General features: G+C 35.2%; 1 protein-coding gene across 1 annotated transcript; it reads right to left on the reverse strand.

Annotated features, from left to right (window-relative positions):
• Window positions 1–249: 249 nt before the first annotated feature.
• On the reverse strand, window positions 250–11,944 carry LOC122030209 (CSC1-like protein RXW8). Its single transcript, XM_042589388.1, has 11 exons — window positions 11,700–11,944; window positions 10,805–11,159; window positions 7,189–7,335; window positions 6,568–6,631; window positions 6,277–6,486; window positions 3,244–3,432; window positions 2,747–3,045; window positions 1,418–1,694; window positions 1,014–1,289; window positions 695–928; window positions 250–624 (listed from the first exon to the last, which is right to left on the reverse strand). The coding sequence occupies exons 2-11, from the start codon at window positions 11,083–11,085 to the stop codon at window positions 448–450; spliced, it is 2,154 nt and encodes a 717-aa protein (XP_042445322.1). The 5' UTR covers window positions 11,086–11,159; window positions 11,700–11,944; the 3' UTR covers window positions 250–447.
• Between the last annotated feature and the right edge of the window lie 469 nt (window positions 11,945–12,413).

The raw sequence follows: 12,413 nt of genomic DNA on the forward strand, positions 1-12,413 counted from the left end.
AGGTCTCTCATTTTAATCTAAAATGAAATCTCAATTTGATTATAAACCACAACAAATAACAATTAAGTCTTATCTCACCAAATAAAAACTATATGGTAAGTTTTATCTTACTCATCAAGACAATGCCTGAACCCAATCAGGCACTTTCATATGGGTAGGAATCGCCAACTTTACAATCACAAATAACATCTGACAATGTCTTTCATTTTAACTATTATACTTATATTATATATATAAGACATCTTTCAATTCTTCCCTACTTTGATACCTCCATCCTTTTATACTATATACATAACTTATTGTCCTCGTAATCATTAAAATTTTACATTTCATAAACAAATAAATTAAAAGTTACACCTTGAATGTATGGCCTACATATCCCTAAAGTCTGAGATAAATAAAATAATGAACTACTACATATTCCTACAATTGAAATCCAATTTCTTGTCAGATTGTGACCTGCACGGGGGAGTCAGGTTCCCCATCAACATAACATAACTCGAGAGCACCGGTGATCGGTGGTGGTGGCGGCGGCGCAAGCCATGCATATGCTGTGAATAGTTGCTCGTGGATTTTCGGCATCCTCCCACACTGCTCATCGTCTCTATCCATGTCAATGAAGTCCTGCAATTGCCAGACTTATGAAAAATGATCAAGTAGAGGACTTGCTACTACTGGAGCTACTGAAACAAACCTGAGCAGAGAGATCTCTGAATATGGGATAGAAGTGTTTCTTGCAGTATTCACTGAAAAGAAGTGTGATGATCAGAAGTGGAATAGTGAACGCTGAAGCCATCTGGGATGCTTTTATTCCAAAAACTCCAAGTGCTATGATCTGTGTAAGCACCAAAGAGAACACTGTAGTGTTGTGCACAATGGGCCACATCCGCCCGCCGGAATCATAACTTGTGCTGTAAACGTTTAGAATCTGCATGTTTGAAGGTGAAGAAGCAGTGTGGTACATTACTAGATAGACGTAGGATTGTTTGGTATGCATAAAGCTAAGAACTTACCTGGTTGCGATACACCAGATAACCGAGAAAAAAGTAAACCAGTAAGAAAGGTAATATAAGAGGTGCCAATATCGAACATGTGAAGCCGAGTAAACCGAACAAGAGGACTTTTGGAACTTCAGTGTGATATGGAAATGAGGGTACTAAACTTGGATCATCCTTGCATCTGAATATATACTTCCGGGTCAGATGATATAATACTGAGTAACTTTGCAGTACTTCAGATGATAAACTTGTCCAACCTAATGCAAGGACATAAGTCATGAAGAAGGTTGCCTGGGAATGTGGAAGGATAAAACATCAGCCTTATTTTATCCTTTGATTTAATTCTTAAGATAAATAATTCAAATGTCATTTTATCCTTTGATTTAATTCATAAGATAAAAGCTGGATACAAGATCTACCTGCCTTGGCACATCTTTAGCAAGATGAGCTGGAATATCTTTCGGTCTAGTAATGAGACTCAGCTGGGTGATGAGAGATCCAGATAAAACATTCACAAAAAATATGTTCCATATAGTGAAGTACAATACTTTGCACAATGCACTTTTCTTTCTGACACTGCGTGAAACAGGCCCTTCCAAGGTAGAAAACAGCATCATCGTTGGGGGTACAGTATATAGGAAAAGCTGCAAAATGACACTGGGGAGGTAACCTGACACGAACTGGATTACAAAGGCCCTGCATATTTGCAGCAAATTCCAGTTTCATTTTGAGGAAAACAAAAAAAAAACTAACTCGGATGATGCGTTCTAACTGTTAAGATTACACGAAAAGAAGATGCCTGAAGTTACACAATGAAGTGACACAGATTTTCAGAAACAAGGCTACTCAAGGAAGCACAGCAATCCATTAACTAAAAGAAAGTACTGCAAATTCTCTTGAAAAATCACATAAGACACAAATATCACGGCAATATTAAGAGGCAAAATTTAGGGTCATATATTGAGCGCATACTCATCCCATTTGGTCCTCTGTGATTCTATCCCATTCTGTACAATAAATTACCAGGGAATGCATCTTTATAAACTTTTGATGACTAAGTATGGAAAGACAACTCCAAAGTCATATAGATAGATAGATAGGTAGGTAGGTAGATAGATATAAATTCATAGATATGAATGAGTTATGTTTATTGACAAAGTTAAGAATGCTGCTAAATTGGGAAAGCTATTGAATTGGTAAAAGAAAGCAACAATTTGTAGTTCTTTAACAGAAAAAATAAAAAATGAAAGTGAAATTATCAGAAAATTGACAATCTAACCTTCTCAATGAGAGAAATCAGTTCGTCCAATGATTCCAAGGTATCTACTTACTATTCACTAAGATCAGGATCTGGACATGCATCCTTACTACATGCTTCAACACATGTGCAGAGTAGGCGAACAAGGGGTTTCTAGTAAAAAAAGGATGCCTACATGTATAAGGTGGCAAGATACCAAAAGAATGTTAAACAATAAACCTAAGTTTCTGACCATTTCTTCTGTATTTGCTTCAATACAAACGTTTTAAAAATCTTGACAGTGAACTAGTGCTAATGGAATTGACGAAGCATTAAGACTAGAAAAATGAACAATTAGATAGATTCCTAAATACAAACTTTAACGGCTGAATGTTTGGTCGATCTTATAGTGAATGCATCTTCTAGAAAATTTGGGAATTGTGAAAGATATCAACAAATAGAGTTTAAGTAATCACCTAGTTTGAAATAGGGTGGAAAAAGGAGTACTTACTTGTTAGGTATACCTTTTAGAAATGATAGCATGTGTCGCATCTGCTCTAGTTGAGTTAGACCTTGTACAAAAGTCACTGGGATAAGAAACAAAAACATGAAGACAATGCTAGCCAAAAGAGTTGCTATTCTTCGAACCCAAAGCTGCCGATATGGTATCCATAAGTTTCGCCAATAAACATCATTTGGTTCAGGAGCAAGGTCTGTTACCCATAACATGGGATTTGAAGTCTGCAGAACCTTTGAAGCAACAATTGCTGCATAACGAGTCTTGAAAAAGACAAACGCAGATGAGCATTCCTGATAAAAAACCAATAGTTAACCCAACTTCAGTATAGATAGCATGCTATTCTTCTTATATGTATTGGGATCACAATCAACCAAAATGATATAGATTGTCCTATTCAAAGATGATTTGGCAGAGACTAAAGCCTAGTATCTCAAGAAGTGAAGTTAAATTTACATGGACATTGAGAGAAAATATTATTGGAGAATTACCTTTTGGTGGCTACTTAAATCTATGCAGTGCAAGTCAGTCCTCCTTTCATAAAAATTATCAGGGTAAAAGCGAAAAGAATTGGACACTCCTCCACAAAGACCACATCTACAGAGGCCAGATCTGCAAGTATTATCCAGAGCAGTGACTTCAAAGCAGAAAATCTTTTTGTAGACCATCTTCGCATTAGACTGCAACAGAGATTTCATGGAATAAAAAAGTTTGCTTTAAACTCGCTGCTTTAACTACTCATAATAAACAAGAGTTTCTATAGAAGAGAGAAAAAAAAAGAAGGTTTGACTAGGTCCTTAACCAAGTGAAAATGGATTAAAAAGGAACATAGTAATACCAATCAAGAATTAAGTTAACTAAGATGATCAAGTCTGAGTTTAGCATGAATTCCTTTGCTGAAGCTTATTGAGATCTTCTATAGAGAATTTTGTACTTTATCTCACAGTTAAATTAGTGCAAACAAATATAGTGGAGTCTGGTTTATGTCAATCAATAATTGTTTTACGATAAATATTGTGAAAGATAGATCTTCTAGACAGAAATAGATTTTTCTTTCTTTTTTATCTATATAACCCTTATGTATATGTTCTATGTTAGAATGTTAGGAAACTATCAAACCAGGAAACCAATTCAATAAATAACATGGAGATCTTGGAATCAGTCAATTTCTCCTAGCAACAAAAAACAGGATATTATTAGATTTTAGGAATATTGGTCTTGGATATACAAGATGGAAGTCTAATATAAGTGCTCACGCTGAAATGTCAACAAAAAAAAAAGAATAAATTTGTATTTATCATAAAATAGACCACCAAGTTGATGATATATATACCAGAGCCTGGTGGCAAACCCCTAACTAACAAGATGATAAATTGGAGCTGGCAAACATATGCTTCTTATTTCAGTTTTCTGGTACACTTTCAAACATATGCTTCTTACTTCAGTTTTCTGGTACATTTTCATATCATGATCACCCTCCAGTGTTCTGTATATGATTTAAATTTGGAATGACTGTGCATCTTCTAAAATACCAGTAATGGTTCGTGTTTAGGTGACTGCGCAGAACATAACTGTTTGTATGAGGTGATGATAATCAGCAACAGTCAGGAGAAGGTAAGTGGAAGAAGAGAATCCAGAACCAAAAGATAATGTGAGAGCATGATTGCTGAGAAAACTAACCAAAACACTAATCTTAAACCATGTAAAAAATAAAAGTTTCCAATCCTCCCTAAATTCCTCTCTCAACGGTGATGGAGAAAATCAGCAAAACCTCAACTCAAGTACTCACAAAACACCAAAATCTCTACCCAAAAGGACAAACCTTACACTCTATAAGCTCTATGGTTGTAATGCATCACCCAAAGGCATCGTTAATGTTTTGCAATACTTCTTGAGGTGAAATAGGTTATCACAACTCGTACTAGATAAAACTCTAACTATAACCCAAAATAGAGTTAATGACATTTTGGTCCATGCTGGGTAACATGTAACAGACTTGCATTACTACAGCTCTTCATTCAAAACTCTATATGATGCTCCAAAGAGATCCATCTTCTTTTTGAACTACTCTACCACTACAGCAAGATTATGTAATCAACATAACTTGCAAATAATTCAATCCACAGAGGGAGAACCCTTGAATCTCTCCTGCAAATAACCATCAGATTTGCACTTTTACCAGTCAATGTTGTTTGATGCATGATATCACTCGAGCTTAATGTATGTATTTACCCCTGCATGTGTCAAAAGGATAGCCCTAAACTATACAAAGCATTTCTGTAACCTTCTATCATATTGGATCTGCCTCACAGGAACTTCCCTCAAAACTGTTAGAAATTGGTCTTTGTAACCAACATAATTAAGTAGGGACAAGGATGATCTATATCACAAGTAAATTGTCACTAAACTGATTGCAATGAGAATTAATGTCTAATTATAATCTACAAAAGTGATGGAGGAAACCACAATTAAACTAAGGTTTTGGTCAGAATTGATTATAGTAGAACGAAGGCTCGTAACTTGAGCACCCGTGAACTTGCATTAGCGTGGGGGTTTTAGAATGGATAAGAAACTTCAGGTGCAAGAGGAACTTGTATTGATATCTATCAAGCATAACAAATCTTCGTTTATCTAATATCAGAATCATCTAATGTGAATATCCAAACATTTAACATCTACTAATGGGTTTCTCCTTCGTCATTTTAATCTAAGAAATGTGAATATTCACCTACCGCAAAATCTATGGATAATCAAAACATGATGTGAAAGCATGCATTTATAATTACATGATATTTGTGGCCCAGTGATTGGCATAAAATTAAATATAACAGTTTGCCAAACAACAGTCTAGCATTATCCCATTGATGATGAGAGTAAGCAAAAGCTGGCCCAGAAGAGTTATCATCTCATACTAATGCTGAAACTAGACAAGCCAGTTGGAACGAAAATAGCATACCATGAAAAATGAGTATATTGAAAAGCATATTCTGACTAGTTAAACCCATCAGATCGGTGATGAAATATAGCTGAGTGGATCTAGATAGTAGGGAATAAAAGTTAAAAAAAAAAGGCAGAATGAAGCAAACCAAAAAAAAAAAAAAGCTACTGTTTAGTACTGAGTGATGAAATGTAGCCATTCAGATTTAGCGACATCATAAATGCATAAAATAAATTTGAACAATACAAGAAGCCATTATTCTACACATTCCAGAGAGGAAAATGTTCCACATATCAGAATTATAGTCACATGCTCATCATTCCTGAGCTGAAAATGCTCAATAATGACCAAATAGGTAAATGAAAAACAAACTATAAATATTCCAAAATACTATATCATTGTACAAGGAATAAAGATTTTCAATACAATGGTACAGAAAAAAGAAAAAATAAAGCTACATAGTACATTCATTATGAATCCGTTACATTCAAGCCACATGCCAATGTACATGTAACCAAGTATAACATCTCAACTGAACATTAAAAACATCTGAAAAAAATAGTGAATAAAGAGTAAATATACTTACAAAAAAATTCTGCAGTTTTCCCCTTCGACAAATTATTTGATGTCCTAAGTAACTTGAACCATGATAGTGTAGGAAGAAGTTTCTAATAGTATCACCCAAAGGTTCCCCTATTGACTTTGGAATACCACGAACAAGGACTGTAAAATGACTAGGCTTTGGAGGTGATCCAATGATATAATCTAGTTTCATTTTTGAAATACTTTTATACTCCTAAAAATGACAACAAAAACTAAGTCAATAACTAGGTTACAATAACTTAATCTGAGAAAACAACACTCAAAAGATTCTTACGAAGTAAAGAAGACTACAAGCTGAACAGGTTATAACATATAAAGCGGCACAGTGGACCCAAAGCCTGCAAAATTTCAAGATGCAGAAACCTTGGTTAAAGTTGAACGGTCAATGATGTAAAAGCAGACAATTTTATCTCAAACTTTCAATTTCACCTAGTAAATTAATTCATTTTTGTGAATAGTCAGTTGAAATATACTTACAGACAAGTAGGAATTGACTAAAGAAGTAATAAGATAATATTCACAGATCACAAGCGACAACATTGACTGATAAATTTTGACTTCCACGTCCATTGATATACCATGGATAAATTTTGAAAGCATGTAATTTTTGTGCCAACACTGACTGATAAGGTTTTTTTCTCATCATTCAAAAGTTAATTATTTGTGTCCATAACCTCAGGATAAAGTATTGACAAATTGTAAGCAATGTAATTCATGTGAGACAAACATTGTACAATTTATATTCTAGAGACGGTATTTAAGACCAATTTAAAAAAAAACAATGTTTTAGCATTCTTGAAAAAAGTAGTATGTGTTCAGTTATACCAAAGATCATTGGGCATGTCTAAAGGTCAATAAAAGATGTGTGAAGGGATAAAATACTGGCAGTGCTTACCAGCGGGATCCTTCTTTGACATTTGCAATTGTAAATACTTCTAATGATTCTGCAGATATTCGTGTGTGCTGCATTTCTTGGCCAAAATAATTAATGGGAAGCACTCCAAAGACACAAACAAAAGCAGCAATGGAGAAGATACGCAAGCTGTGGAGTAATATATAGAGAGAGAGAACAGGAAGTACAACTTCAGGATTTCAGTATAAAAATGACAAAAAAGAATAAATTTCTGATTGAAGTGAAATGGAGATATGATACTCATCATGGCACAATACATGGATAGCATTATATGTTGGTGGTGGTATCATGATAAGAAAAATAAAATAAATCATTATCATGTTTGCAAGATAAACTTAGTGTTATTAAAAAACATCTAGTGAATTGAAGAAACTTTTTGAGTTTATTTACAGAAAGATCTATGAACTCTGAAATATTTAATCATTTTTTTTTTATGAAACTGAAATACTTAATCATGTTCATGTATCTAATAGTCATATATACATTGAAATTCATATCTGATCATAAGAAAAAAGATGCTAGAGAGAAGAAGTAAAATGATTTGCTGGAGAGCATTAAACTAAAAGACCAACTGCAGTACCTCTTTATATCAGAAACCTGCACTTCTAGAAGTTATCTGTATTTCTTGTATCCATGAGGCTCAAGATTTTTGATGTTTCAATTTTTCTTAAGACCAATTTGTGAAACTTATTACTGTTATTCTGATAATTGAACTGTTTTTTTTATATCTCACAAAGAGTTTAAAGTCCGAACCCATGTGTTTGATATGCTTCTTAAGTGTGCAGACTCAAATGCCTTCATGGATCTAGAGGACCAGAGATGGGTCGGGAGACCGAACTGATAAAAAGTCCAGATAGGTCAAAAGGACCAAATATCTGGCAAGAGGATTCGGTGGGTCAGTGTAGACCAGAAATCTAGTCAAGGAAAGACCTGGTGGGTCACGGATCGGACGTTAAGCATGAATGTCTAACATATGATAAGTGGGGTAAGCTCCTGGAGTGAGTGCAGTGAGCTCGGGTTCAAGCAATGGCAAACCTTAGGTGTTGATCCAATTAAAGAAATCAAGAGATTTCTAAGTTGAGATCAAGACAGTCCTAACTGTTTTTTTCATGCATATATCTATTCTAACCTTGTTTTGAAGGGTAAATGCTATATTTGTTCTAACCTTGTTTTGCAAGAAAAAATGCTCTAACATTGTTTTACAGGTGTTCTGTTGACGGAAAGTAAGGTTCAGTCGACGGATCAGTGTTTAGTCCACGGATCAAGCTCATCCAACGGATCATATCAAAGCATACAAGGAAGGCAAGGTTCAGTCGACAGATAAGGTGGTTCAATCGATGGAACAACTTGATTTACGGGATCTGATAGACTGAATCATAGCAAACAAGGAAGGGGAGAGGTTCCTTCGACGGATCAGGTGGATCAGTCAACGGAACAACTTGATTTCCGGGATCAAACGGGTCGGATTGCAACACACAAGGAAAGATTAGAGATCCATCGATCGATAGATCGTTCCATCAACTGAAAGGATCAGTCGACGGAACAACTTATCCGTCGACTGAACGAGGGCTATAAAAGAAGAGCTCAGGATTCGAGCTGGAAATGACTTTGTTGTTCAAGTAATTTTTAATAGTGCTTCATTCCATCGTTACACGTGCAAGCTCTGCACCTATGACGTTGGAAATCTCACCGACAACCTACACCTCTTGTTACTCAATAGTTGTCGGTATAATTGTATTTAAATTTCATTATAGTTGTACTTGTACTTTCATTCATATAGTGGATTGACGAAAGCGATTGAGGATCACGAGCCTTGGGATAGGAGTCGCTACAGGCTCCAAACCAAGTAAAAAATTGACTTGTCTTTCGTCTGTTTTTCTTATATCCGCTGCGTACTCTGTTTTTAACTAAAGAAAATAAAGATTTTAAAAGCGATGAGATTCGCTCCCCCTCTCTTGTCCTCAACGATCCTTCAATTACATTTAATAAAAATTATGTATAAGAAGTTATCCTTCATTTTTCTTCAGAAAACTATTCTTTAAGTAAATTCTTAATTAACTTTAGACATCATATGAGGCACATATAATAAGAATTAATTCGACTTAAGTTCACCCAATGCCCCTATCATAGCTATAGGACTAAGGATTTAGAATTTATAGAATCTTAGTATTAGATCTATAATGACAAGGTGTCAAGATCATAGCCTCATGCACAACTAGGTTAAAATTGGGTTTTAGGGAAAACCTGAATGATTCAGGGTATTAAACAACCTGAAGGGAACTATATTGATAATTTATACCCACCCATCCACCCACCTACCCACCCCTCAAAAAAGTAAGTTTTGAGCTTCCATAAGTTAGTTACCAATACATTGTCCATGAGGGAGTTCATTTCTCATGGCACAAGCATTTTGGACCTTTCTGGTTCCACCTATGATAAAAATTTTGGCTTGGATTGTTCTCATAGGCAAACTTCACAACAAGTTCATGTTTTGCCAAATACCATTCATGACAAAAGCTAGCAAATTTTATGGATCATACTCTAATCCATTCACATCTTCTTTTTGCAATAAAATATAATCTTGGTAATACAAGTGAACACTTCAAAATTAGGAACAATTTAGAAATTTCAATTTTATTTTAAAGTATATATTGAAATATAAGAGTTGCTAAAAGTTTTCTTATAATTTTAGAGATAGTTAGACCCTTTAAAAGTTAGTTAAAATTTTAGTGATAAAATGCATTTCTTAGGACACTACGATATGTTCATTTTGATAATATTATTATTCCTTCTCGTTTGAGTTGAGTTTTGAGCGGCACAATTTGTTAGTTCTGCATCAACATGACACTGGACTAAATATCAATGTTGAACGAGGAGGTTCTTTATGGTATATTTTCATGAGTTTTAGATAAGAATCATATTTGAATCAAGAAGGCACTCATCTTGGATCGACTTGGTCCCTAAGAAGCATATGATTGCTAACTCATTTTAGGAGAAAAGTAACCTAACATATATAAGATTTTTCATTCCACATGCAAGAAAAAAAATCCCAAAACGTACAGGATTATCTACTATGTAAAGCAATTTTCAAAATCTCATGTTATACTTGTTAGCACGAGAAACTTCTTGTTTTGTCCGCTAATTGGTACATGAGATCCTCAATACAACCAAGCAATGGCAACTCACAAGAAGCTTCTCCTTTGCATCACAATCATTTTGCATTGGCTCATCCTCTACGCTAGAAGTCGCAATGCAAGAATCTCCACACCCGACCCTCCTCCATGTTGAAACCCTAGTTTCCTCCTCTAGTATCTGCTTGTGTGTCATGACTCGTGTTTCCAAGAACTATGTTTCTCCACTACCAATAAGCTTTCTCATCTCCTATCCCTCCTTTTTCTCTTCATTCAACTAATGTTCTTCCTCCACTCCTTCCCCATCTTCTCATTAGGTACACCTCCGAAACCACCGACACTTGGAGCCAACAGCATGTGCTGAATCAACCATGGACTGAACCCCATCTCAATATTTCAATCCTTGATGTAAAATAATAATTTGGTATAATCACCAAAAAAAAATTAGAAAGTGCAGTTAGAATCACCTGAAAACAAAAATTCTAAGGAATACCACAGCATCCAGGCCACCGACAGAGAGGATTTCTTCTTCTGTTAGTCCCCAAGCTTTCACTATCCAGCTAGGAGATGGCACAAATCTTTCCAAATTGAAAGCATCCAGAAAATTATTATTTCGCTGTGTGAGCTGCCGGCCAAAGTACACATAGAGAAAACTAGGTTGTTTTCTCAAGATTGAATATAGTGACAGGTAAAGTGTACAGAGACCAATGTTTATGCCTGCAGATGTCAGGAGGGCAGAGAGATTCATCTCTGCCTTGTGATCATGACAGCATCAAAGAATTGCCCAACACCGTAGTAGCTTCAAGATAAACCTATATCATCCTGTAAAAAGACATTGATCCTGTCAACCAATTATCTTGTCAACATAATTTTGATGGAAAATAATTGTCAGCGAGCACAGGAATAAGACAATTCAGCATCTTCCTTCAAACTAGAGTGGTTTCATGAGCTACAGATTTATCTAATGGGATAGGAGCTTAATCATGTAAGCATAAATATACGACACCAAATTGAAAATTGATTCATCTGGCTTATCCTATTAAATTTGAAAAGCATATAAAAGAAAAACGGCCCAACAACTCAAACTACACATTTGGCAGAACTAGATCACCAATCATAACAAACAAAATCATATTTTTTTAGCAAAAAAAAATAATAATAAAATCAAAATTTTCAAAGTTTCAAGTAATAGATCTTTTCTCGAAAAAGAAAAGCAACGCCTGTTCTGGTTACTAACCAGCGCTAGAATTAGACGCTATCTTATCCGGCAAAGCCTCCATATCTACCGTGGAATTAGAACAAATGATGAGTAGATGAGCCCCCAAACAAGGACCGATCACACAATGCTCGCTCAGGACAAACCTTTTCTTCTCCAATGAGAGCGCGCTTAGGTCTCGATCGGCACCAGAACAACAACCCTAAACACACATCAAGGTGCGAGAAGCGAGAGAAACAGGCGCGTCGACGCCGATTCGCGAGGCAGAGATGCGACAGGCGAGAGAGGAAACGGGAAGAATGGAAGAAAGGGGGGCGACGCGAAGGGAAAACGAGCCGTGGGGCGAGAAGGGAACGAGAAGACGCCACTTGAGTTGGCGCTCTCTCTCGCGCATACGAAACGATGCAAAAATAACGAGTGGTCGTTTCGCTCTACCAATTTAATTACATTGGTGGCCCACATTAATCCCGCCCAATAATCCTTATGCCTAATTGTTTTAAATTTTGATCCTTTTAATTCTTTTTTATTTTTATTTTTATTATTAAAATATCTGTTTCAATTAAGTGCTTACTTCAATTTTTATACATTTAAAGGGGAGATCATTCATATAATTTTATATGTTATAAATAGGGTGGAGTGTTATTTTAATAATTAATAAATAAAGGGTAAAAATTTAATGGCCATCCCAAATTAGAACGTTTCAATTTTTTTAGAATACTTTCCCTTTCAAAGTTATTGGAACCGTTACAATTAACTATTACTATCTATAACAACAGATCCATTTAAAATGATGTTGGTGAAATTCAAATAATTTAAATAAAGTTGGTAAAATATATTTTGATACAAAAGTGTTTATGATT

This window comes from Zingiber officinale, chromosome 1A, assembly GCF_018446385.1.
Source record: "Zingiber officinale cultivar Zhangliang chromosome 1A, Zo_v1.1, whole genome shotgun sequence".
Taxonomy (NCBI): domain Eukaryota; kingdom Viridiplantae; phylum Streptophyta; class Magnoliopsida; order Zingiberales; family Zingiberaceae; genus Zingiber; species Zingiber officinale.

What these genes read in the sequence shown, in the direction of transcription:
- LOC122030209 (XM_042589388.1), bottom strand. Translation starts at nt 11,085, where the DNA reads ATGAATCTCTCTGCCCTCCTGACATCTGCAGGCATAAACATTGGTCTC. An exon ending in CTTGTAGTCTTCTTTACTTC is followed by an intron (nt 6,487 to 6,567) that starts GTAAGAATCTTT and finishes TGTCATTTTTAG; the next exon opens with GAGTATAAAAGTATTTCAAA. An exon ending in GAAAACTGCAGAATTTTTTT is followed by an intron (nt 3,433 to 6,276) that starts GTAAGTATATTT and finishes TCTCTGTTGCAG; the next exon opens with TCTAATGCGAAGATGGTCTA.